General features: G+C 47.9%; 2 protein-coding genes across 2 annotated transcripts in view; one reads left to right on the forward strand and one right to left on the reverse strand.

The window, feature by feature from the left end:
* The window catches only part of LOC121866809 (lysine-rich arabinogalactan protein 19-like), a 43,335-nt gene extending 32,922 nt beyond the window's left edge, over positions 1-10,413 (reverse strand). Inside the window, exon 1 of the mRNA XM_042366543.1 lies at positions 10,320-10,413. Coding sequence (XP_042222477.1) covers positions 10,320-10,413 — 94 coding nt within the window. The remainder of the gene's footprint in view (positions 1-10,319) is intronic.
* A 1,065-nt stretch (positions 10,414-11,478) lies between these two features.
* Positions 11,479-14,451, forward strand: LOC121866810 (proline-rich extensin-like protein EPR1). The gene has a single exon (XM_042366545.1). It carries the CDS (start codon positions 11,479-11,481, stop codon positions 14,449-14,451), a length of 2,973 nt encoding a protein of 990 aa, XP_042222479.1.
* The last annotated feature ends 13,439 nt before the right edge of the window (positions 14,452-27,890 follow it).

The raw sequence follows: 27,890 nt of genomic DNA on the forward strand, positions 1-27,890 counted from the left end.
TGTTGATGGTGATAATTGTGATGATGTGATAATGGTGTTGATGGTGATAATGGTGTTGATGGTGATAATGGTGATAATGGTGTTGATGGTGATAATGGTGATATTGGTGATGATGGTAATAATGGTAATAATGGTGATACTGGTGATAGTGGTGATAATGGTGATGATGGTGTTGATGGTGATAATGGTGATACTGGTGTTGATGGTGATGATGGTAATAATGGTAATAATGGTGATAATGGTGATGATGTTGACAATGATGATGATGGTTCACCTCATACATACACCTTAGAGTATAATGATGTTAATAATGTTGGGATATAATGATTGTTTATACTACTACTACTACTACTACTACTACTACTACTACTACTAATAATAATAATAATAATAATAATAATAATAATAATAATAATAATAATAAATTAGACACAGAAATAGAATAAAAGAGTAAATGAAACGAACAATAAACCTTTTTTAAGTAATAGTAAATCAGGAAGTAGAGAGAATGTGGATAATGAAATAACTGGACAGAGAGAGAGAGAGAGAGAGAGAGAGAGAGAGAGAGAGAGAGAGAGAGAGTCAGTTCTTACTGAATGGCCGTGGGACGGAAAATGCTTGAGACGTTATTGCTGGAGCGAGGGGGTACCAGAGATAACCTCCCTCCTCCTTCCCTCCCACCAAGTCTTGTTAGTGTCCTTAGATTTCGAGAGACGAGAGAGATAATGAAGAGACAATGTGGAAGTAGTCATGTGAGAGATAGCTGGCATAGAAGTACATGGGAGGGTCATATAATCACCTCTAGTAGGATTTAGGAGTAAGGATTTTTTTTTTTTTTTGAGGGGGAAGGAAGGAGGGGACTTTGTTGACTAAGTGTTTTGTGGTAGAGTGGTTGAGTGGTAGAGTGTAGGTTAGACCGGGAGAAGATTGTAAATACTACAGTTATAGATCAAGTGAAGTTATATGGCGATGCCAGACCCAAGCCTTGTGTAGGGTCGAGAACAAGGTTGGATACAGATATAGACTAAGAAGAGGTTTATATTATGGTAAATATTATAGAAAATGATATATAGGAGTATATTGAAGGCTGTTGAGAGTTTTATAATGGTAGCAGCTCCCCGTCTGGTGTGAGGGTATGGTATGGAACAGATAAAGGAGTGCCCCAGGATTATGTTTTGTCACTCAGGGTGTTTAACTACAGTAAGTCTTCATAGAGGCATCAACACGTGAATTTGGGATGAATGTCTCTAGAATGACCAATACATTATTACATAGACAAAAAGATGTACTAATTATTTACATAGAGATGATATACTATTAACCGAGCCTGAGGGAGAAATAGATAAATGATAGTGTTTGATAAAGTTAGCTGGAAAATAATGATAAAATATAATACGGGGAAGAATGAAGCCATGACATTATAACACAGAGAGGAACAGTATCAAGAGGGACAGTGTCTAGATGGACAGTGTCAAGAGGGACAGTGTCAAAAGGGACAATGTCAGTTTAATATCACCAGGAACATAGAAGAGCTGCAGGTTGTGATTATATTTAAGTGTTTGCAAGCAATGACCAGCGAGGAGGAAAATGGAAAAGTTGAAGTTAACGACGGAAATAATGGAAGGAAGAAATAACAGGTGGGGTGGGGGCAGAGAGTATTAATTAAGGAAAACATTCAGTGTATAGAGTGTACCAGGTGACCCTACACTGTCTTTCTTACCTGTCGTGTGTGTGAAATTCAGGTGTGTCTTTGTGGTGAGAGATTAACAGAGATTAAGACTTAAGACCAGGTGAGATGGGAAGTCCAAGAAGCGTTATGGGAGTTAAGAGGATTTAGAGATTAATGAAAATAGATGTAACAGGAACGTGAGGTGGTTAAAATGTTACCTGAGAGATGTAACAGGAACGTGAGGTGGTTAGAATGTTACCTGAGAGATGTAACAGGAACGTGAGGTGGTTAGAATGTTACCTGAGAGATGTAACAGGAACGTGAGGTGGTTAAAATGTTACCTGAGAGATGTAACAGGAACGTGAGGTGTTAGAATGTTACCTGGGAGATGTAACAGGAACGTGAGGTGGTTAGAATGTTACCTGAGAGATGTAACAGGAACATGAGGTGGTTAGAATGTTACCTGAGAGATGTAACAGGAACATGAGGTGGTTAGAATGTTACCTGAGAGATGTAACAGGAACGTAAGGTGACTAGAATGTTACCTGAGAGATGTAACAGGAACGTGAGGTGATTAGAATGCAATCTGTGAATTACCTTAATAAGAACACACTAATACAGCATAAACACACAGGATATAAGATTAATGAGACAGATTCATAACACCACGATAACGAACATGATAGCGAGAAGACAGAGAGATAGAGACGAACTTTACATTATGAATCAATAAAGTCTAAAGATATCACGTTCATTCACACCTAGAGAGACTGTGTGTGTGTGTGTGTGTGTGTGTGTGTGTGTGTGTGTGTGTGTGTGTGTGTGTGTGTGTGTGTGAGGCTAGTTGTTTTCTTGTTCCCTTTTCCTGTAGGATTCTGTAGCTTTTCCTGTATACAGCTCTTGATTTTTTCCCCTTATTTCGTGTAGGTTTCTGTACTGTAGCTTTTGATTCATTTCACACAAACCTAACCTAACCTAACCTAACCTGAGAGGATAATGATGTTAATAATGATAAGGTATAATGAGGGTTTATACTACTGCTACTACTACTGATGATGATGATGATGAAAAGTTATTTACATGAAACAAGTAATAACATCTATACATTACTCCTACCAATAATCATTACAGTTATTTCAGCAATGGTAATTATAATTTTGATTAACAGTTACAGCCATATATGATACTACAGTTAATGACCTGTTGTTATTATATGAATGTATATATATGTAATCAGCAGTTAGGTGTGTGTGTGTGTGTGTGAGAGAGAGGGAGAGTATGGTTGAGGGTGAGTGGGAGTGTAAGTAAGAGAGGGAGTGAGAGTGAATGAGAAAAAGGGGGAGTGGGTAAGATTGGTGTGGGTGAGAGGGAGGAAGAGAGCGAATACGAAAGAGTGAATAGGAGGGAAGGAGATTGAAGGGTCAGGAATGGGTAAGGGAGAGAGAATGAGAGAAAGATATGGAGAGTGAGAGAGAGAGAGAGAGAGAGAGAGAGAGAGAGAGAGAGAGAGAGAGAGAGAGAGCTGGTGTGGTACAATACTTGTCTGATCAATACAACTGACTTTCGGAATTGTTACTATACGATGCTATTCTCTCTCTCTCTCTCTCTCTCTCTCTCTCTCTCTCTCTCTCTCTCTTACACACACACACACACACACACACACAAATGATGCCATCTGCACATCTCACCGTGACAGACAGACAGACAGACAGACAGACAGACACGCACACACACAAATTATACCAGACACTAACCGTCCCCTCCCTCGGCTTTGACACACTAAAGGCTATGACAGCTACCGTAGTCTATACACTCAGGGGATCGAACCTCAGTCCCTTGGGTTGGGGGGCGAGTACACTACCCACTGCGCCACGCTAATCGCCTGTAACTGAGAGGTAAGTTGTAAAGTTTAGATTGACTCTGTGTGTGTGAGAGAGAGAGAGAGAGAGAGAGAGAGAGAGACCTTTTCTACGTGGTTTATGTCTGAGCGTGTAAGCGAATACTTGCTTCACCTCCTCTCTGCTTTTAATCACAGTCTGGCGTGCCTGTGACCATCAACTCATACCACACACACACACACACACACACACACACACACACACACACACCCACACACACACACACACACACACACACACACACACACACACACACACACACACACACACACACACACACACACACACACACACACACACACACACACAGAGCACCTACTATTCATCACCGTCAAGCGGAGGAGACAAATCGCCATCTCCTTAATCCCTTCCTGTTACGAATTAATCCTACTTCACCAAAAGCCAGAAATGGGATTATGGAAGACACATTAGTGGAGAAGTTGAGTTGTGGGGTGTAGACTACTACTACTATGACGACTACACTAGTACCTCTACTACTACTACTACTACTACTACTACTACTACTACTACTACTACTACTACTACTACTACTACTACTACTACTACTACTAAGCAAAGTTTTTCGAGGAAGCTCACCTTAATTTTCAGGTATTTCACCATTCAATCACGAGGCCTTTTCATAGACCAGACTACCGGAGAAACAATTATGTTTAACTGGAGTTGTAAACACAAAAACAAACCTCTGTGCCTTATCGTGGGTCCGTGTATTATGGGCGGTGTGGGCGGTTGAATGTGGGCGGTGTGTGACGGTTATAAGTGGGCGGTGTGAGCGGTTGTATGTGGGCGGTGTGAGCGGTTGTATGTGGGCGGTGTGAGCGGTTGTATGTGGGCGGTGTGGGCGGTTGTATGTGGGCGGCCCTAATGCTACATTCTTCATTATTCATCTTTTTTAACTGTTCTTTCTTCTTTTTCTTCTTATCTTCTTTATTCTTCTTTTTTTTATTCTTTTTCCTCCTTTTTCCTTCTTTCTTCTCCACCTACTTCTAATGGGCCCAACTCCTAATGGGCCCTACTTCTAATGGACCCTACTCCTAATGGGCCCTACTTCTAATGGGCCCTACTCCTAATGGGCCCTACTTCTAATGGGCCCTACTCCTAATGGGCCCTACTTCTAATGGGCCCTACTCCTAATGGGCCCTACTCCTAATGGGCCCTACTTCTAATGGGCCCCAAACTAAACTATCCCACCCATTATGCTTGAGGTCAATTAGGATACTCTTCCCAGAGGATAGTGCCCATTAGGTATTGGGGCTTGTTCGAACCTGGGGCTTATTGGTGAGTAGAACCCATTAGAACTGAGAACCATTAGTGCCAGAGCTGAGAGAGAGTGAGAGAGAATGCTGGGAGAGAGTGAGAGCGCTGAGAGAGAGCGCTGGGAGACTGAGGGGGGAGAGCTATGGGGGTGCTGCGAGAGTAAAGGGAGAACTATAAGGGTGCTGGGAGAGTAAAGGGAGAGCTATAAGGGTGCTGCGAGAGTAAAGGGAGAACTATAAGGGTGCTGCGAGAGTAAAGGGAGAGCTATAAGGGTGCTGGGAGAGTAAAGGGAGAGCTATAAGGGTGCTGGGAGAGTAAAGGGAGAACTATAAGGGTGCTGGGAGAGTAAAGGGAGAACTATAAGGGTGCTGGGAGAGTAAAGGGAGAGCGCTACGCCACACACCATTAATCTGAAGAAAGAATAACAATTGGGTTTTTTTCTTGGCTCTTGTGGCCGATGGCGGTGTGTGATTTGCCGCGACGAGTGAAGGAGGAGGAGTAGGAAGAGGAGGAGTAGGAAGAGAAGGAGGAGGAGGAGTAGGAAGAGGAGGAGTAGGAAGAGGAGGAGTAGGAAAAGAAGGAGGAGGAGTAGGAAGAGGAGGAAGAGGAGGAGTAGGAAGAGGTGGTAATGGTGGAGGAGGAGGAAGAAGATTAGGAGGTACTAATAGAGGAGAGGAGGAAGAGTAAGAGGAGGAGGAGGAGGAAGTCTCAGTGACAATATCGCCTTTATTGACATCTTTTTGCTCTTATTTGATGTCATCACTGTTGACGTCATCTCCTTACTGACGTCATTTGTTAAAACCATTGACACGTCATCGACCTCTGACGTCATCGCCTTCTCTTGACGTCATGGCTGTTAGAGTTGCCAGATGGTAAATATATATTCATAAGGACTAATGACCCAGGAAAACCGAAGGTGATTCAAAGGTAATTAGTTTATTTGCAGAGGTCATTTTGAGTCGTTATTGAGGCCTCTAATTACCTTGTTAGGAGTAGTTAGGGTAGACCTTGGTGAACAGGAGAGCCAATTAGAGTATGTTGTTGGGAAAGGAGCCAAAGTTAACGGCTGAATTACCTTGTTAGCTTGTTGATAAAACGCTAATTAAGTGATGGTAACAGGTATTGTCAGGTGGTGTGAGTTAATTGGCTCCCAGTCGTTACTCTCTCTCTCTCTCTCTCTCTCTCTCTCTCTCTGACGAAGGTGAAAGATATTTATAAAACATTCAGAAATTTGATAAAATATATAGATTTAAGAGATCTACTTCACTTAAAACTCTTGTAAACAGTAAAAAAAACTTGAGGTGTATATTTCACTAATATTTTTTAAAGACAGAATTTGGCAAGATATTTTTCACTACCTTTAAACAATAATATAAAATTTATGATATATATTTTCATAAATTCTCAAAAACAGAGAAATTTGGGAAGATATTTTTCACTTGATAACTCTTGACTTAGGGAAATATTTTTCACTTGATAACTCTGCTGACTTAGGGAGATATTTTCATAGACTTAATGAAATCTCTCTCAGGTTCTGAAACTCCTGAAATGTATAGTTTATGAGAAAAATATCCCAGTTTAATGAGGGGGATGAGCTATGATGATGGTAAGAGGGGAAGGAGAGGAGAGGAAGGAAGGGTGAGACGGAGGGAAGGAAGGGGAGGAACAGGAGGAGATGGCGTCGTAAAGGAGAATAAAAACATAATGAAAGAGGAAGATGAAAGGTTAATGGTCGATGGTGACAGAGATGAGCGTTAATTATGGACGACCTGCCGCCATGATGGTCAGAGAGAGAGAGAGAGAGAGACTAAGCGATAAATAAAGAAAAAAGGAGACACAAATAGAGAGATAAAGAAAGAGAGAAACAGACAGATAGAGAGAGAGAGAGAGATGGACAATGAATAAAACCACACCATCAAGGAAGATTTACTACACGCAATTCGCCTCTTCCTCATCTCCCATAGTTACCCCTCTCTTGTTGTTGATAAAAAAGAAAACGGGAATCAGTTATAAAAAGAAGAAGCTAGATCAAGTTCACATTTAACCCATTAATATGATATAAACGACCCCTGACCTTTGACCTTTTGTAGGAGTCACCAATATGTTACAGTGACCTGGTTATTAGTCCAAATAACGTACTAGTGATCACTGTTTGTTTATTGTTTGGGTTTGTGAGTTTCAAATTGAATGATAATTTTGTTTGTATGTATGTATGTGTATGTATGATGTATGTAAGTATGTATGTATGTATGTATGTATGTATGTATGTATGTATGTATGTATGTATGTATGTATGTATATGTATGTATTTGTATGTATGTATATGTATGTATGTATGTATGTATGTATGTATGTAAAAGAGCGAAAAGAATAAGAAATAACAAATAAAGTAAAAAATAAAGGAAAAAATACATCGTGGTTATTTAGAAGGAGGAGGAGGAAGAGGAGAAGGAGTAAGAGAAGGAAGAAGAAGGGGGGAAGAAGAGGTCGGCAGGACGTGTATTTTGTGTGGAGAGAAAGCGGTAATGAAGGAGAAGAGGAAGTGTAGAGAGGTGGTGAGGAGAAACAGCGATGATGGAGGAGACAGGAAACTCAGGGAGGAAGAGACCCGTAGACTGTTATTAATGGAATAGGTGAGACAGTGAGAGAGAAAAGAGAGACAGAGAGTGAGAAAGAAAAAAGGAGGTCAGGTAGAGACGTGAGACGATGAGAGAATAAAATTGAGATAGTGGTAGAGAGAGAGAGGAGAGAATTTGATAAAGTAGGCATAGCAAAGACAGATTAAGTACAGGGGATCAATGGAATAGAAAATGTAGTATTTATTGTGGACGTTTTTGTGATGATGGAGGGAGGTAGGAGGGAGGGAGGGTGTGAAGGAGGGAGGGAGGAGGGGTGTGGAGGGAGGGAGGAGGGTGTGGAGGGAGAGAGGGAGGGTGTGGGTGGAGGGGGAGGGGATGTGGAGGGAGGGAAGAGGGTGTGGAGGGTTAGAGGGTGTGGGTGGAGGGAAGAGGGGTGTGGAGGGAGGGGTGTGGAGGGAGGATGGTGTAAATGGAACGATGACGGAAGGAGGAGGAAGATGGAAGGAGGGGAAGGCAGAAGGAAGGAGATAGGCGAGGAAGGGTGAAGGATAGAGGGAGAGTGAGGGAAAGAACTGAGGAGGAGAAGTACGGGAGGTAGGGAAGGGAAAGGGGTGGAAGGGTGTAGTAGTGAGTAAGGGAGAGTGGGGATAAGATATACAGGAAGGGAGGAAAGGAGGAGAGAAAGAGACTGTCGGAGGGGAGGGAGGGAGGGACGGAGAGGGAGGGACGGAGAGATATTATTGTGATGGAAGAGTAGCTCAGGCCACCTACCGGGCCTCTCCGTCACCTTGTTGACTAGAGGCCTTTCTGCTCCCTCATGTTGACTCTCTCTGGACAATGGCTCTTTCGTTTTCCCTCTCGTTAAATGAAAACATTCCCTCTAATTGAAACGTGTAACAAGCGCTAGGACAGAACTCCATCTAGCTAAGTCGTCCCTCTCGCTAAGGTCTTTAATTATTCAGCTGCCTCCCTCGTGTTCCTTGATGACTCCATCTAGCTAAGACCAGTGATGAGTCTTCCTTCTCTCCGCCCTCCTACATTTTAAGACTCTCCCTTTCTTTAAAACTCTCTCTCTGTCTCTTGTCTTCTCTATCTTATTATCTCTTGTCTTCTCACAGTAAAAAGACTGTCTCTCTCCTCTGTCTCCTCACAGAAAAAAACTGTCTCTCTTGTCTCTCCCTCTTGTCTCCCCTCCTAAGAAGAAGACTGTCTCTCGCTTTCGTCCTGATGGAGTCGTCTCTCTCTCTCACTCGGCCAGGAACAAGGTCTCGGTGGCAGCAAGAGAGAGCAGACGTGAGTGAGGTCTTACTGAGCCGCGGGCACCAGGCCTTGTGGGGGGGGTGTCCGTATTTTCTCATGCCGGGCCTCCTTCTGCTCTGCTCCTGCTGCCGGCGACGCTGCTGGTGGTGCTGGTGTTTATGTATGAGTGGTTGTGGGAGTCGTGTCTGCTGATATGCTTCCTGCTGCCGGCGACGCTACTGGTGGTGGTGGTGGTTATGTATGAGTGTTTGTGTGAGTCGTTTCTGGCGCAGCTGTTGCTCTGTTACTGTTACCTGCGGTGATGGTGGTGGTAGGTGGTGGTGGTGGGTGATGGTAGTGGTGGTGGGTGATGGTAGTGGTGGTGGGTGATGGTAGTGGTGGTGGGTGATTGGTGGTGGTGGGTGATGGTGGTGGTGGTGGGTGATGGTGAGTGGTGGTGGGTGATGGTGGTGGTAGTAGTAGTAGTAGTTGTGGTGGTGGTGGTGGTGGTGGTGATAGTAGGTGATGTTGGTGGGTGGTGGTAGTGGTAGGTGGTGTTGACTTAGCTACCAGTGTGGGATCTTTCATATAATGTGCGACTCTTGCCTGGAGAGACGTCGGGACGGCCTTCAGAATAGAGAGAGAGAATATTTTTAGACTTATATTGCTCAATCCTCCCTCTTTCTGGTCCCCACCCTTCCTCCCTCACTCCCCTTCTCCCCTCCCCTTCACTCTCGGTCCCTCCCTCTTCCCCCATCATCTCACCAACCCTCCCCCCACCACACATCTCTAAACCTCAGAGTTCCACCCTGTCCCATTACCCCACAGACCCACCTCTCCCCCCACCCCTCCCTGTTCTCGATATCCTCCCCTCACTCCTTCCCCATTACCCCCCGAACCCACACCTCTCCCCCACCCCTCCCTGGTTCTCGATATCCTCCTCACTCCTTCCCCATTACTCCAAAACTTCAAACCTTCCCCCTCTCCTTAGACTATGGTGTCAGCTGGTGATCGTTTAAGGTTGCGGCTCCCTGAAGTAATGGCCCACGCCATACAGTCTGGGGGAAACTCAGGGCCACAAGACGATATAGACTTTGCGGTTCGTTTAATAGGAGAAAAAAAATGATATACTCAAAATTTTGTAAAACACTGGAGTCCAATATCTGAGCATCTATAAGCCAATGGCCTTTCATTCTACATCATGGGTCTCTTCTCCTCGCATTACTAACACACCATCCTTTAATTCTTCTCTCTGAACACTAGCACACAGGTAGACACAGGTAAATAGTAACTGCTCATTTCGCCTCTGTTGACAAATGGTTTCCAGTATTACGTTGGGATTATAATGAGACGTACTTATTAATTCTGTTTACCTGAGGCATTCCGCGCGTTGCAGTGTTGCAGTATTTTTCATAGTTTCTGGCCGTGTTGCAGTGGTTATTGTGAAAGTTAGGTTGTTCAAAGCCTTTTATGAGCAGGAGAGAATAAGTGAGAGAATGTAGCTGAGCTGTAGGCTGTAGTGTTATGATTTCCGAGGAGGAGGAGGTCTGGGAGGCGCTGAGGAGATGCTGCATGTGAGGCATCTGTCAACTTCCCACACTCCCCGTCCTTGTCAACACCCTACGTCCCCCGCCTGTGTCAATACCCCACGTCCCCCACCTGTGTCCAACACCCACACGTCCCCGCCTGTGTCAACACCCCACACGTCCCCTCCTGTGTCAACACCCCACGTCCCCGCCTGTATCAACCCCATGCCTTGTGTCCCCGCCATCAACACACACGTCCCCTCCTGTATCAACACCCCACGTCCCCTCTGTATCAACACCCACACGTCCCCCCGCCTGTGTCAACACCCCGTCCCCTCCCATCAACACCCCCACGTCCCCTCCTGTGTCAACACCCTACGTCCCCGCTTTCAAACGTCCCCCCTGTGTCGTTCCTGTTCAACACCCACACGTCCCCCCCTGTCCAACACCCCACGTCCCCCTCTGTGTCCTACCCCACACCCCCCTCCTGTTCAACACCCCACGTCCCCCGCCTGTGTCACTTCCCACGTCCCCCTGTCCAACTCCCACACGTCCCACCCTGTCAACACCCACGTCCCGCCTGTGTCAGCACCCACATCCCCCCTCTGTGTCAACACCCCACACGTCCCCCTTGTCAACACCCCACACGTCCCCGCCTGTGTCAACACCCCACACGTCCCCTCCTGTGTCCAACACCCCACACGTCCCCACCTGTGTACCCCCACGTCCCCCGTCACCCCGCCTGTGCAATACCCCCGTCTGCCTGTGTCAACACCCCACATCCCCCTCCTGTGTCCAACACCCCCTACGTCCCCGCCTGTGTCAATACCCCACACGTCCCCGCCTGTCAGCACCCCACACGTCCCCACCTGTGTCAACACCCCACGTCCCCCGTTGTGTCAACACCTACACTCCGTCCCTCCTCTGTGTCAACACCCACACGTCCCCCTCTGTCAACACCCACACGTCCCGCCTGTGTCAAACCCCACACGTCCGCCTGTGTCACACCCCACGTCCCCTCCAGCACCCCACGTCCCCTCCTTGTCACCCCACCGTCCCCGCCTGTGTCAACACCCCACGTCCCCGCCTGTCAACACCCCACGTCCCCCGCCTGTGTCAACACCCCACACGTCCTCCTGTGTCAACACCCCACCGTCCCCGCCCGTCAACACCCCACGTCCCCCCTCTGTGTCAACACCCCACGTCCCCACCTGTGTCAACACCCACACGTCCCCTCCTGTGTCTACCCCCACACGTCCCGCCTGTGTCAACACCCCACACGTCCCCCACCTATGTCCCCCCACGTCCCCCGCCTGTGTCAACACCCACACGTCCTCCTGTGTCAACACCCCACACGTCCCCTCCTTCCTTCCCCACGTCCCCGCCTGTGTCACGTCCCCCTCCTGTGCCAACACCACGTCCCCCGCCTGTCAACACCCGTCCCGCCTGTGTCCTCCCACGTCCCCGATCCACACCACGTCCCCGCCTGTGTCAACACCCACACGTCCCCCGCCTGTGTCAACACCCACACGTCCCCGCCTGTGTCAACACCCACACGTCCCCCCCTGTGTCCAACACCCCACACGTCCCCCTGTGTCCCCCTCCTGTGTCAACACCCCACGTCCCCTGTGTCAACACCACGTCCCCCGCCTGTGTCCAACACCACCGTCCCCCGCCTGTGTCAATCCCCACGTCCCCCCTGTCAACACCTACGTCCCCTCCTGTGTCAACACCCCACGTCCCCGCCGCAACACCCCACGTCCCCCGCCTGTGTCACACCTACACGTCCCCCGCCTGTGCCAATACCCACGTCCGCCTGTGTCAACACCCACACGTCCCTCCTGTGTCCTTCCCACACGTCCCCTCCTGTGCCAGCACCCACACGTCCCCCTCCTGTGTCAACTACACGTCCCCGCCTGTGTCACACACGTCGCCTGTGTCAACACCACACGTCCCCCGCCTGTGTCAACACCCCCACGTCCCCCTGTGTCCACCCCCCACGTCCCCGCCTGTGTCAACACCCACGTCCCGCCTGTGTCCAGCACCCCACGTCCCCTGTGTCAGCACCCCACATCCCCTCCAGTGTCCACCCCCGTCCCCTCCTGTGTCAACACCCACACGTCCCCCGCCTGTCAACACCACGTCCCCTCATGTCAACACCCCACGTCCCCCGCCTGTGTCAACACCCCACACGTCCCCGCCTGTCAACACCCCGTCCCCCCGCCTGTGTCAACACCCCACATCCCCGCCTGTGTCAACACCCCACCGTCCCCGCCTGTGTCCAGCACCCACGTCCCCTCCTGTGTCAACACCACGTCCCCTGTCCACACCCCACACGTCCCCCTCCTGTTCCACACCACGTCCCCGCCTGTGTCAACACCCCACACCCCTGTGTCAACACCCTACACGTCCTGCTGTGTCAATACCCACACGTCCCCACCTGTGTCAACACCTACGTCCTCCTGTGTAACACCTACGTCCCACGCCTGTGTAACACCCCACGTCCCCCGCCTGTGTCAACACCCTACACGTCCCCCGCCTGTGTCAACACCCCACACGTCCCCCATGTGTCCACACCCCACACGTCCTCCTGTGTCAACACACACGTCCCCCCTCCTGTGTCAACACCCCGTCCCTCCTGTGTCAACACCCCACACGTCCCCCGCCTGTGTCAACACCCCACACGTCTGCCTGTGAACACCCCACGTCCCCCGCCTGTGTCAACACCCCACACGTCCCCTCCTGTGTCAACACCCCACACGTCCCCCGCCTGTGTCCAACACCCCACACGTCCCCCGCCTGTGTCAACACCCCACACGTCCCCCTGTGTCAACACCCCACACACGTCCCCCCTCCTGTGTCCAACACCACGTCCCCGCCTGTGTCAACACCCACCGTCCCCTCCTGTGTCAACACCCCACACGTCCCCGCTGTGTCAACACCCCACACGTCCCCTCCTCCCAGCACCCACACCCCCCGCCTGTTCCACCCCGTCCCCGCCTGTGTCAACACCCACACGTCCCCACCTGTGTCCACACCCACACGTCCCCCTCCTGTGTCAACACCACACGTCCCCTCCCTGTGTCCACACCCCACACGTCCCCGCCTGTGTCAACACCCACGTCCCCCTCCTGTGTCAACACCCCACACGTCCCCGCCTGTGTCAACACCCCACACGTCCCCCGCCTGTGTCAACACCACGTCCCCCGCCTGTGTCCAACACCCACACGTCCCCCCTGCCGTCCCCCCTGTTCAACACACGTCCCCCGCCTGTGTCACACCCCACGTCCCCTCCTGTCAACACCACACGTCCCCGCCTGTGTCAACACCCCACGTCCCCCGCGTCCCCACGTCCCCCTGTGTCCACACACGTCCCCGCCTGTGTCAACACCCCACACGTCCCCCCTAGTCCACCCCACGTCCCCGCCTGTGCCACACCCCGTCCCGCCTGTCCTACCCCACCCCGTCCCCCGCCTGTGTCCTTCCCCACACGTCCCCCTCCTGTGTCCAACACCCCACGTCCCCTCTGTGTCAACACCCCACGTCCCCCGCCGTCACACCCCGTCCCCCTGTGTCACACCCACACGTCCCCCGCCTGTCCCCCCAGTCCCCCCCTGTGTCAACACCCCACACGTCCCCTCTGTGTCAACACCCACACGTCCCCGCCTGTGTCAACACCCACACTCCCTCCTGTCCAACACCCCACACGTCCCCCGCCTGTCAACACCCACACGTCCCCCCTTGTCAGCACCACGTCCCCCGCCTGTGTCAACACCCCACGTCCCCTCCTGTGTCCAACACCCCATCCTCATGTGTCAACACCCACGTCCCCCTGTCCAGCACCCCACACGTCCCCTCCTGTGTCAACACCCACGTCCCCCGCCGTCCACGTCCCCGCCTGTGTCAACACCCACACCGTCCAACACCCCACGTCCGCCTGTGTCAACACCCCACACGTCCCCGCCTGTATCAACACCCACACGTCCCCCCGCCTGTGTCACCTCCACACGTCCTCCTGTGTCAACACCCACGTCCCCGCCTGTGTCCACACCCACACGTCCCCCCGCCTGTGTCCACACCCCACACGTCCCCTCCTGTGTCAACACCCACACGTCCCCGCCTGTGTCCAACACCCCACATCCCCTCTGTTCAACACCCCACACGTCCCCGCCTGTGTCAACACCCCACACGTCCCCGCCTTGTCAACACCCCCACGTCCCCGCCGCGTATCCCCCCCGTCCCCGCCTCTATATCCCAACCAATAGCAACGTTCACTCAACATGGTGTCTCCCGGTGCCATCTTGAATATTTGTACACGTGTCTCGCGAACCATCACACACTACAGAAACAGTTTTCCTAGTTTTCTTATATTATCTGATTTCCCATTTTTCTATGACGTAGTAAACAGTCCCTCGCGCCGCCTGGGTAAAATTTACATATCACAGGACGCCTCCATAAAGCGGCCTGATGGTTGAGGATGTGATCGTCCCGGAACTTCCTCCAGCCTCACAATTTTCCAGACCGAAAATGATAGATGATGCCCTTTTTTGTGTGTGTGTGTGTGCCTGTGTGTTCGTGTGTGTGTGTGTGTGTGTGTGTGTGTGTGTGTGTGTGTGTGTGTGTGTGTGTGTGTGTGTGTGTGAGTGAGAGAGAGACAGTGAGTAGTTACCTCCTCTAACCCACGTTTCTCTTTTTCCTCTTCTCTGACTATTGTTTTTCTTTACTATTATCGAATCCTGACCTCCTCCCCTCTCCTTATTCTCCCCCCTTTCCCCCCCACTTCTTATCTCCCACTCTTTATCCATCCTCCTTACCCTCCTTCCCTCCACCCCCACTGTACCTCCCCTCAACGCAACACCTCTTCCTCCACCCAATACCTTCTTTTTCTTCCTCTCCCCACTGTCCCTCCTTCCCTATCCCCTATTCTCCCCGCGACATTATTTCCCCTCTCTTCTGTCCCTCCTCCTCCTCCTCCTCCCCCTGCTCCATAAACCGGCTGAACCAAGTTTTTTTCACGTACGCGAGGCAGAGAGAGAGAGAGAGAGAGAGAGAGACGTGCCATCCTTCCGGGAACTTTATCATAGTTTCTCCTCTTTTCTCCCTCTCTCCTCCTCCTACTTTTTTAACCTACCTAAGAACCCTCAGGTCGCTCCTCACCCCTCCTCCTCCTACTCCTCCTCCATCTTCCTCTCTTGTCTCTCCTCCTCCTCCCCGACACCACACCCGACATTAGACCTGTTGTATATTAAGGGTATATTAAGATCTCTCTCTCTCTCTCGAACTAATTAATAGTCGCCAGAACACTCACTTAGGCTTCAGTAATGAGTGTGTATTTTGCAGTATAGATCACCAGTATGTTGTATTGTATGTTGTATATGAGGTGCTGTAGTGTGTTGTATTATGAGGGGCTGTAGTGTGTTGTATTATGAGGTGCTGTAGTGTGTTGTATTATGAGGGGCTGTAGTGTGTTGTATTATGAGGTGCTGTAGTGTGTTGTATTATGAGGGCTGTAGTGTGTTGTATTATGAGTGCTGTAGTGTGTTGTATGAGGGCTGTAGTGTGTTGTATTATGAGTGCTGTAGTGTGTTGTATTATGAGGGCTGTAGTGTGTTGTATTATGAGTGCTGTAGTGTGTTGTATTATGAGGTGTTGTGTGTTTTGTGTGTTGTTTATAGTGTAGTGTGTTGTATTATGAGGTTTGTGTGTTGTATTATAGAGTGTGTTTTGTAGTGTGTTGTATTATGAGGGCTGTAGTGTGTTGTATTATGAGGGCTGTAGTGTGTTGTATTATGAGGGTGTAGTGTGTTGTATTATGGGCTGTGGTGTTGTTGGTGTGTGTTATGGGTGTATTTTGTTTAGAGGTTGTGTGTTGTATTATGAGGGCTAGTGTGTTGTATTATGAGGGCTTTATTGTTATTGTTATTATTTTTGTTATTATTTATTGTTATTTATTTTTCCTATTCCAAACATTTTTATTATGTTTATTTTTTTTAGGTATTTTAGGGTAATCGGGTCTTTTCTCTCTCCTTCCTTCCCTCTCTTTCCTTCCTTCTTTCTCCCTCCCTCCCTCTTCCTTCCCTTTCTTTCTCCTTTCCTTTCCTACTTATCTCCTCCTCCTCCCCTTCTCTTCTCTTCTTCTCCACCCCATTCTCTTTATTTCTTTTATCTCTCTCTCTCTCTCTCTCTCTCTCTCTCTCTCTCTCTCTCTCTCTCTCTCTCTCTTCTCTTCATCGTCATCATCATCCATCTTTTCTACGGAAGAGACATTGAGAGATGGATGATGACCAGCAAGAGAGACGAATTGTAGAGAACCGAAAGAGAGGTAGAAGAGGGAAAAAAAGAGAGAGAGAGAGAGAGGCAGAGATAGAGAAAAGGTAGAGAGATAGAGAGAGATGGAGTGAAGGGAGAGAGATAAGAGACGATGTGGACAGCTACTGATGGCTCTCTCTCTGTCAACATTTACATAAACGCACCGCCACCTGTCTTATCCCTGACTATTACCTCTCCTTCAGGGTAGTGGCTCCTCTTCTTCCTCCTTCAGGGTAGTGGCTCCTCTTCTTCCTCCTTCAGGCTAGTGGCTCCTCTTCTTCCTCCTTCAGGCTAGTGGCTCCTCTTCTTCCTCCTTCAGGGTAGATGGCTCCTCTTCTTCTTCCTTCCAGGCTAGTGGCTCCTTCTTCCTCCTTCAGGGTAGTGGCTCCTCTTCTTCCTCCTTCAGGCTAGTGTCCTCTTCTTCCTCCTTCAGGCTAGTGGCTCCTCTTCCTCCTGCAGGGTAGATGGCTCCTCTTCTTCCTCTCCTTCAGGGTAGTGGCTCTCTTCTTCCTCCCCTTCAGGGTAGTGGCTCTCTTCTTCCTCCTGCAGGAAATGGGTTCTCCTTCAGGCTAGTGGCTCCCTCTTCTTCCTCCCTCCCAGGGGTAGTGGCTCCTCTTCTTCCTCCTCAGGGGGTAGTGGCTCCTCTTCTTCCTCCAGGGGCGATAGTTTCTCCTCCTTCAGGGGTATTGGTGAGTCCCAAGGTTAAGTGGCACAGGTGGCCATCGTCTTGTACCTCTCTCCAGGGACACCTTAATTGGACATCTTCTCCCCGGGGTCCCTCAGGTGTCCATTCTGTTGTTTCTTCCCTCAATTCCTCTTTCGTTCTCCGCCTTTTCTTGTATCTTTCTTTCTTCAAATTTATGTTATGCTTTCCAATATTTTTTTCATTACTTGTTATCTTCTTAAAGGTTACAGATTCAGGTACAAGTACAGGTACAGTAATTACTCCTCACCTACCTGTCTCCTTTCATTAAGACTCACACCACCTCTTCTCTCTATTCCTCCTGCACTTCATTTATCTATCTTTATTTGGCTCCTCCTTATCGCAGTTGATTTATTGTTTGAATATACCCCTCCACCTCCTCCATACTCTACATATTATACAAGCACAAGTATACTCTACAGTCCTCACACTTTTTCCCCTGTATAGGTGAATTTATAATCTTCGTGTACAGAAACGGCCAAACGTTCCATTATGCCTCGTGTTCGGAACTGTACCGAACCCGGTGAGTGAGATACTTCAGCGCCATCTGTGGATAAGAGATGCAGTTTGGAGAGTCGTTCCAGCAGTTCGGACTCGTTCTAAAAGTTCGGAGATTCGTTCCAGTAGCTCGGAGATTCGGTTCAGTGGTTCGTATTAGTTGTAATTACGTATAAACACACATACACTCCTTCACCTCCCCCTCCAACACACGCACTCAAACGCCTCAATCCCACCCCGGCAATAAACCCACACAAGCACCCTTCTCCCTCTACCCCACATTGGGTTGAAAACTATAAAGTGGGGCAGTTGTGGAGGAGCGAGGCAGCCAATAAACGGAGGCGAGGCAGACACCGGCCAACCAATCACCGCCTGCCAATAACCACAACAACGACTATGAGGAAGAAGATGACACAAATGTATTATAAATATTAAGGTCACGTGGTGTTTGTTTTTTCATGTTTGTGTTTGTGGGTGATTTAGTGTTTATGTGTGTTTGTTTTATTGGTGTTTGTGGGTTACCTATTGATATCTCTCTCTCTCTCTCTCTCTCTCTCTCTCTCTCTCTCTCTCTCTCTCTCTCTCTAGGCAGCCGCTACTGTTATCCTGTTCTTTCTATGATATATCGTATGGGGTTATTGTCGTGTTGTTATTGGCTACGATAGCGGTCACGTTATGTAGTGATAACAGCAGATGATGATAGCCAACTCCAGCCACTTGGTTGTGTGTGTGTGTGTGTGTGTGTGTGTGTGTGATCGTACAAACAATATGACAGAATTTGGCGGGATTGGTGTGTGTGGTGGTGGTGGTGGTGGTGTGGTAGTGGTGGTAGTGGTGGTGGTGGTGGTAGTAGTGGTGGTGGTGGTAGTAGTGGTGGTGGTGGTGGTAATAGTGGTGGTAGTAGTGGTGGTGGTGGTGGGTGGTGTAGTGGGGTGTGTGTGGTGTGTGGGTGGGTTGTGTGTGTGTGGTGGTATAGTGGTGTTGGTATGTGGTGTGTTGTGGTGTGTGGTGGTATTAGTGGTGGTGGTGGTGGTGGTAATAGTTGTAGTAGTGGTGTGTGGTGGTGGTGGTGGTGGTGTGTAATAGTTGTAGTAGTGGTGGTAATAGTTGTAATAGTGGTGGTAGTAGTGGTCTTCTTCTTCTTCTTCTTCTTCTTCTTCTTCTCAGCCCCGCTTAACGCCATCTCCGGAAGCAGTTTTCACCCCCACCCAACCCACCCACCCACACCCCTCACCAACCCACCTACCCACCCCACCACTAACCCTACCCCACCCACACCCCACCCACCCCACCCCACCCACCCCACCCACCCCACCCACCCGAGGAGCCAGTTAAGGATTGAGTGGGTGGGTTGTGATGAAACTTGGTAGATATTTTAATGACTACCCAAGGAATAAGGTCATCAATTTGGGTGAAACTTGGTTGATATCTTAGGGAACAACCAATGTGTTAGTGTTTCACATGTTAATGAATGTAGCTCTTAATTCCTCGGCGTGAAGTGATAATTGTTTTGTTTGTATACATTTTCACTCTCCGCCTCAGTCAGTTTACAATAATTCTTTTCATCTTTGCAGGTAAGGAAGAGTGGAACATCTCGCCCCCTCTCCTCTTGGGTAAGTGCAAGCATTTCCATCACTCGTTGCCTTTTATACCATGGGGGAAGGGTGGAGGGGGGGGAGGGGTGGGGGGAGATGGGGGGCTGTGTTCGCGAACTTTAAGCCCCCGCTGATATTAAACGCATTTCGCCGTCACGCCAAAGATAAGCTCTCTTAAAACACTCATCTGGACTCGGCCAGCCCCTCGTAAATTTTCCGGCCAAGACAATGCACTGTTGGTAGCCTTGGTCGACTGTGATTGTGGAGCCCGGTACTGTTGGTTGACTGGGATTGTGGAGCCAGGTACTGTTGGTAGCCCTGGTTGGCGGTGATTGTGGGGCCAGGTACTGTTGGTAGCCCTGGTTGACTGTGATTGTGGAGCCAGGTACTGTTGGTAGTCCTGGCTGACAGAGATTGTGAGGCCTGGTACTGTTGGTAGCCCTGGTTGACGGAGATTGTGAGGCCTGATACTGTTGGTAGCCCTGGTTGACGGAGATTGTGAGGCCTGGTACTGTTGGTAGCCCTGGTTGACGGAGATTGTGAGGCCTGGTACTGTTGGTAGCCCTGGTTGGCGGTGATTGTGAGGCCTGGTACTGCTATCGCTTTCATGATGACGTCATTTGTTGTCTTAATATGGAGTCACACACACACACTACTTTGGGTTCCAACACACTCCAGGTTGTAGACTCCACTAAGCGCCTCGGCGTCACCATAGACAACAAACGAAATTGGAAACCACACGTCAGTGAAGTTGTCAAATCCTCCAGTTTCCGTCTCCACCTCCTCCGCCGACTCAAGTCCCTCGGAGTTCCTGCACCCGAGCTCCTCAGTGTTTACTCAACATTCATACTTCCCAAGCTCACCTGTGCCTCCCCTACCTGGTCTTTCTCCCTAAATGTCACACATTATAAACACCTAGAAAAAGTGCAAAAGAGGGCATGCAAGATTATTCTCTCCCCTTCCTACTCCACATATCACGAAGCGCTCAACACACTGACCCTCTCGGCTCTCTCTGACCATCACCACGACCTCATCTGCAAATTTGGTGAGAAGCTTCTTCACCATCCTTGACACCGGCTCCTACTACCACCCGAGATCTCTCGTCCGCGAATTGCTGTTCGACACCACACCCGCATCCAGCCCATACGAGCACGAACTGATCGCTATAAGAACAGCCCAGTCCCAACCATTGTAAAAATTATCATTAACTTGTAATCAACCAGTGTATTCACTCCCAGTCAATCTTACTTTTTGCACTGTCACTATGTTGAAATGCCCTGTAGTATGACCTTCTCCCCACCTAGTTATTATATATCATATTTGTATCACTTATGTTACTTGTATATTATTTGTCAATCAAGAGACCCATTCCCCAATTATGTAACTGCATATTTTTAATCTTCTGGCTGCCATGCTCTTTCAATATACCGTTAAATATTATTATTATTATTATTATTATTATTATTATTATTATTATTATTATTATTATTATTATTATTATTATTAGTAGTAGTAGTAGTAGTAGTAGTAGTAGTAGTAGTAGTATTACACACACACACACTTCTTCATTTGACCTTTACTTACGGCAACCCTCCTCTTCCCTCTCCCCTCCCACTCATCTTCCCTCCGGCCGGTACTCTCAAGCAAGCCGCGGCGTGGGCGTGTAATCCTATTATGTGGGCGTGTGGGTGTCATGTAGGCGTATATAATCCTGTGATGTGGGCGTGTGTGTGTAAAATGTGGCATGTGTTGATCCTCCTTATGTAGGCATGTGATATTATGTGGGCGTATGTGGTGTTATGTGTTTGTGTGGGCGTGTGAGGTGTTCTGTGAGTGTGTGTGTGTCTAGGATATAGGAGCAGCCGTGAAAAGAGAGAGAAAACGAAAGGTGTGTATGTATGTCTGTCTCTCTGTGTGTATATTTATATTTCCAGAATATACGACTCTCCTGAAAACTGGGCATGCATATATGTGTGTGTGTGTGTGTGTGTGTGTGTGTGTGTGTGTGTGTGTGTGTGTGTGTGTGCATGGTTACGGCCTGGTGAAAATATGTATATGTACGTATGTTTATCTTCCCCGGAATATATGACTGTGTTCCCTGCCCAGCACTTTGGGGCGGCACACCATGCGAATTCCACCTTTCCTCCCTCCTCCCCACCCTCCCTCCCTCCTGCCCCTCCCTCCCCCACCCTCCCTCCTTCTTACCCTCCCCTCTCCTCACCCCTCCTCTTACCTCCCCACCTGCCCTCCCCCTCCCTCCCTCCCTCTCCCGCACACCCTCCTTCCCCACACCCTCCCTCTCACCCACCCTCCCTCTCCCTCTCCCTCCCTCCCTCCCCCTCTCACACCTTATCCCCTGAAGCGTCCATACCTGGCTCTTTCCAACTTATTTAATGATATTAGCCTCTTCTCACGCCCGCACGCCCACCACAACACCCATCTCACCTCCCTATAACCTGTAATTCACGCCCTTACACGCCCACACTCTGGCTGAGGGAGGGAGGGAGAGAAGGAGTGTTCGTTTCGTTGTTATTGCCTGATGCTTTCAACTCTGGCTCTCCTCTGTGGTGAGATGTGGCTCTCTACACGGGCCAGGAGTGTTATTATGAGACTTAGTGTTATTAAGCTCGCTCTTCACACTTTGTTAGAGGGACTGTACACCGGTGAGAGGCATTATTAAAGTGCAATTAGTCTCGTTCTGCTGGGTGTTCATATGACAGGTTTTAGTGTTATAAGCCTCACCACTCACCACTGCTTGCGAGGAGAGGGAAAGAGTGGGAGAGAGTGGGAGAGGGAGAGAGAGGCAGTCCATAAAGAAGCATTAGCGTTTATTAGTCTCAAATCTTACCTCCTCCACTTGCGCCGGGTGTAAACAAGTAGCTTCCTCGAGTCCCTGTGAATATATGACGTCTCTGTTGGTGGTGGGTGCCGGGTCCGTGTGAGTATTTTCTGGGAACTTTGGCGCATGTTGTGGTGGATCCTAGTTCATGTGAAGATATAATAACATGTCTGGTGTGTTTATTATGTAGAGGGAAGGGGAGGGGGGGGGTCTGGATCCATGTGTATAATACTTTCAACAATACTGAGCTTTTATTGTTGGTACCGGATCCATGTGAAGATAATTTGGTGAGTTTGTGTGTTGAAGATTATTTCGTCTTTGTTGAAGGTGGTTAGTGGATCTGTGTGGATATTTGGATATTTGCTGATGGTGGATATTTGGATATTTGCTGGTTGTTTCAATGTTTTGTTTGCTACTACTACCACAATTACGACTACTACTACTACTACTACTAGTACCAAACCTTGAACCATCACCACAACAACTACCTGCATCACTACCACTATTACCACAATTACTACCACTACCACCTTCCCTCTCTACGTGTCCCACTCCTCTTTCTTCACACTCCCTTTCTTCCCTCTCTACACCATCCTTATCAAAACATGTATGTATGTATGTATGTATGTATAATGTATATATGTATGTATGTATGTATGTATGTATGTATGTATGTATGTATGTATATATACAAGTGTATGTATGTATGTATGTATGTATGTATGTATGTATGTATACCAAATTAACATGACATCACAAGGTTACCAAAATTGAGACTATTATCCCTTCCTACACACACACACACACACACACACACACACACACACACACACACACACACACACACACACACACACACACACACACACATGTTTGACAAGGTTTATATTAATACATTGTGTGTTTGGCCTCCACCGACAGCCGAGTATTGCCATGTATAGTTTAATTAAAGCCTCGTAAATACACTCATTGGTAAATAGAGAGAGAGAGAGAGAGAGAGAGAGAGAGAGAGAGAGAGAGAGAGAGTTTGGTACATTATTATGATAGTAAATAAATAAAAGGTTATTATTAATTTGTTGTTATTGTATATTTATTGTGGGGATGTGATTTTTGGGAGTGTAGGTTATTGTTGTTGTTATTATTATTATTATTTGTGTTAGTAGTAGTAGTAGTAGTAGTAGTAGTAGTAGTAGTAGTAGTAGTAGTAGTAGTAGCCCATGAAGACAATTAATATTTCATCACACCCACCTGTCACAAGCTATAGCACTATTTTCTCCCCCGTAGGCAATTAATTAGCTCCCACTAAGCACCCCGAGTTACATTGATCATTATAGATAGCTCCGTTGACCTCACCTGTCCAAGTCATTATGCAAATTATGTAGAGGTCACTGCGGTCATTTTAGGTACTGAAACACCTGGTTGGGAAGGGTTATTATTATTATTATTATTATTATTATTATTATTATTATTATTATTATTATTGTTGTTGTTTTTTTGGGGAGGGGTGTTTTGAATTGCAGCGGCCGCCTCTCGTGGTTTGACTGATAGTGTTGAGTTCTTGGTGCAGCGTGAGGGATATTTTTTCCCCCAAGGGTGATTGTTTTTTGTTGTTAGTTTTGATTTTTTTTTTACCATTTTTCATTGTTTCGTGTTATCTTCTCCATATTCTTTGTTCCTTCTTAACTTCTCTCTCTCTTTCCTTCCCTCCCTGTACCATTATATAATTATCATCTTTAAACCTTCCTTCCCTCCCTCCCTCCCTCCTCTCCTTCATTTTGTACTTACCATCTTTCCTTCCCTTTCCTTCTTTTTCCTCCGCTTCTCTCCCTCCTTCCCTCTCTCTCCCTCCTTCCCTCTCTCTCCCTCCTTCCCTCTCTCCCTCTCCCTCCTTTTCTCTCTACACACCTCCCTCCCTCTCTTCCCTTCCTCCCTCCCTCAACTCTTACCATTTAAATCAGGGGGAAAATATGTAGATTTAGCGACCATAAATTTCTTGAGGCTCTCACAGTGTAATATGAAGCTGGTCACGACTAATGCTTCTCGACCACTCTGTCCTGCTCCTGGTATTACTATGGTATTAGTGTGGTATAACTGGTATTATCGTAGTATAACTGTGGTATTATCGTAGTATAACTGGTATATAACACACCTTGAGTCACATTTAACACATAATTTCACTTCTACATTTCCTCCTTATTCTCGTATTCTTTATTGTCTTATTCTCTTCACCTTATTTACTCTACACGTTACTCCTAGAAACATCAACTAACGCCATCTACAAACAGCAGCTGACTCACCCTTGCTCACATCCGATATCAGCTATGCATCAGACCTCTCTCTCCCAAATACATGATCATCCCCCCAGCCATGAATATATGCATATGTAATGTATGTACGTATAGAGTGTGTGTGTGTGTGTGTGTGTGTGTGTAAAAACGTTATATATATATACTGTATTTAGATGATTCAACTTGCAATATATAACGAATAAAAACATAATTTAATATCGTGTTTAATTGTCTCTAATGTTCAATGTTTACAAACACTGGAGGTAGAAATATAATCACCAACCTGTAAATATCAGATTAAATTAGAGAAGAAGAAGAAGAAGAAGAAGAAGAAGAAGAAGAAGAAGAAGAAACATTTCCCAGCGTCAGAATATAAAACAGACAGTTTAAGTTGATTTAATTATACCATTGGACTTATTCCTATAAATCCTGCTGTGATAATTAGCATAAGTCTATCATCATTGGAAGTGAGAGTATGTTAGGCTAAAGTACACTGTCAGGTGATGTCGAACTGTCAGGAGAGAAGTGTGTTACATCACCTCAAACTGATCTTCATTATTAACGTAGATACTTGACTCTGTGTCGTGTTGTGTTGTGGTTGTGTTGTGGTTGTGTTGTGTTGTGGTTGTGTTGTGTTGTGTTGTGTTGTGTTGTGTTGTGGTTGTGTTGTGGTTGTGTTGTGGTTGTGTTGTGTTGTGGTTGTGTTGTGGTTGTGTTGTGTTGTGGGTTGGTGGTTGTGGTTGTGTTGTGGTTGTATTGCCAGGAGTTGTGTTGTGTTGTGTTGTATTGACTCTTTGCTATGATGGAGTCGTGATCAATGGGTCTTTACACTACAGGTGGAAAGAAACTCACTTTAATTGACATGATATAGTGCAGCGCCTCATCTATGTGTAGGCAGGCGAGAGATTTCGGCGTGTAAAGAGACTGTACACACACACACACACACACACACACACACACACACACACACACACACACACACACACACACACACACACACACACCTCATTTTCTTAGTGTGTACACTTTTATAATTAATCTCTACCTGCTCTGTATGTGCGTGCGTGAGTACTTACTGGGGTGGTGGGGGGGGAGGGGGTGGGGAGGGTACAACACACAGGCTATGTATTGTGCAGTTAACTTTTACCTGAGTTTACCTGTTATGTGTCCCACGATACATTGCTGGGTGAGAGTTGGTCGGATACTGCGTGTTTACGATGACTCCTGCATTCTCAGTGTCCTCTTGTGGTGGTAATGGTGGTAGTGGTGGTAGGTGCTGGTGGTGGTAGTGTTAGATGATGGTGGTAATTGTGGTGGTAATGGGTAATGGTGGTGGTAGTGGGTGATGGTGGTGGGTTGTCATGGGAAGGCAAGATGGTATTTTCTTCTCGTACTTTCATTTGCTTTCGTTTTTTATATCCCTGTTAGGAAATGAGGGAGGCGAAGAGGGGAAGGAGGGAGGTAGGAGGAAGGAGGGAGGTAGGGGGTAGGGGGGAAGCGAAGAGGAAGAAGGGAGGTAGAGGGGAAGGAAGGAGGTAGAGAGACACCACATTACACTACTGTCTCTCCCCAACTCGACCGACGTTTATACACCGACCAGGAACTCGCAACAATGAGGTCATCTCCAACCCAACCTAACCTAACCTAACCTAACCTAACCTAATCTGATCGTCTCACCACCACGTCTTTGAACAACAATAACAACAACAGCAGCAGCACACGCACGCACTCACGCACATATATTTAGAGGAGAACCTGAGTTGAATGTCAGAGACCTTATCTAACACAACGCTGGTTACACCTTCTTCACTGTATCTGTTTCTTAGCAACCATCCATCTCATAGCATCCACCCATCCGTCTCACCTGTATCCATCCATCTCTCAACAACCATCCATCTCTCAGCAACCATCCACCTCTCAGTATCTATCCATCTCTCAGCAACCATCCATCTCTCAACAACCATCCACCTCTCAGCATCCATCCACCTCTCAGCAACCATCCACCTCTCAGTATCTATCCATCTCAGTAACCACCCATCTCTCAGCAACCATCCATCTCTCAGCAACCATCCACCTCTCAGTATCTATCCATCTCTCAGCAACCATCCATCTCTCAACAACCATCCACCTCTCAGCATCCATCCACCTCTCAGCAACCATCCACCTCTCAGTATCTATCCATCTCCCCTCCCTACAGCATCCATCCAGCCTCTATCAGATTCATCTCTCCACAATTCACCTTTCCTCCCCTCCACCCCTCTCTCTCTCCCTCCCTCCCCCCCCCTCCCTACCTATCACCCTCCCCTACTTCCTTTCTACCTGTATATTCTCCTTCCTTCCTTCCTTCCTTCATTCCTTCCTTTGTCACACGGTACATGAACTTACAGTAAACCTCGTATTCCGTAAACTTAATATGACGGTGGGTGGGGGGGGCTGCTGTGGCAGTTAAGAATATTTGGTTGATGTGGTTGTGTGTGGTATTGCAGAGGAGAAAGTTACAGGTGCTGGAAATGGTGGTAGGTTGTGGTGGAGGTATTTACAAATCAACCATCATCATCATCATCATTATCATCTTTACCACTACCACCCTCCACGTCATCTCTACCCCCACACCTTCCCATCATCTCCCCATTCACTACCAGCATTTTATCGCCTAGATGGTCGCCTTCCATCTCCCTGGAGTCGACCACGTTCAATAGCCTGTGTTTGGGTGCTTCGAAGCGGCTTTGTTCCGGCCCGCTGTGAACGCCTTCTAACAATGGCTGACTATTACGTCTTCCGCGAGATGATTCGAAGCCTCATTCATCCCGACCGAGACACGAATTAATTGTCGGCTTTGTTTATAAGGGAAGTACAAGGGGCTGGAGAGATCTTGATCGGGGAGGAGGTGGGGAAGTGCCGGGGAGGGGGGGTAAGTACCGGGAAGGAGGTGGGGTACTGGGGAAGGAGGGTGGGGTATCGGGGAGAAGGGGGAGTACTGGGAGGAGGGGTGGGTACCGGGAGGAGGGGTACTGGGGAGGAGGGGGGAGTACTGGGAGGGAGGGGGAAGTACTGGGGAGAAGGGGGGAGGCCTGGGGAGGAGGGGTACTGGGAGGAGGATGTCTGGTCTGGAGAGATCTTGATGGGGGAGGGATACAAGTGCCCAGAGAGAGAGAGAGAGAGAGAGAGAGAGAGAGAGAGAGAGAGAGAGAGACCTGCATTATTTGGTCAACCTCAGATGATTACAAGCGCCCTGGGATACATACATACATACATACATACATACATACATACATACATACATACATACATAGACAGACAGATATTCAGTATAATCGTCTTAGTGGCGCAGTATTAAGGTGGAGTGTGACGTAAAGCATAATGGCTCTCGTTCATGACTTTAAGCATAATAATGGAGGAGCTTAAAGTAGTACAGAAAGAGAAGGTTAGGTTAGGTTAGGACTGTAAACTATTATCTAACAGTTCCATGAAG

The sequence above is a fragment of the Homarus americanus genome, unplaced genomic scaffold, assembly GCF_018991925.1.
Source record: "Homarus americanus isolate GMGI-L3 unplaced genomic scaffold, GMGI_Hamer_2.0 scaffold22266, whole genome shotgun sequence".
NCBI lineage: Eukaryota > Metazoa > Arthropoda > Malacostraca > Decapoda > Nephropidae > Homarus > Homarus americanus.

Bases quoted from the DNA above. Each gene is read 5' to 3' on its own strand.
- LOC121866810 (XM_042366545.1), top strand. From the start codon at position 11,479: ATGTCCCCCCACGTCCCCCGCCTGTGTCAACACCCACACGTCCTCCTG.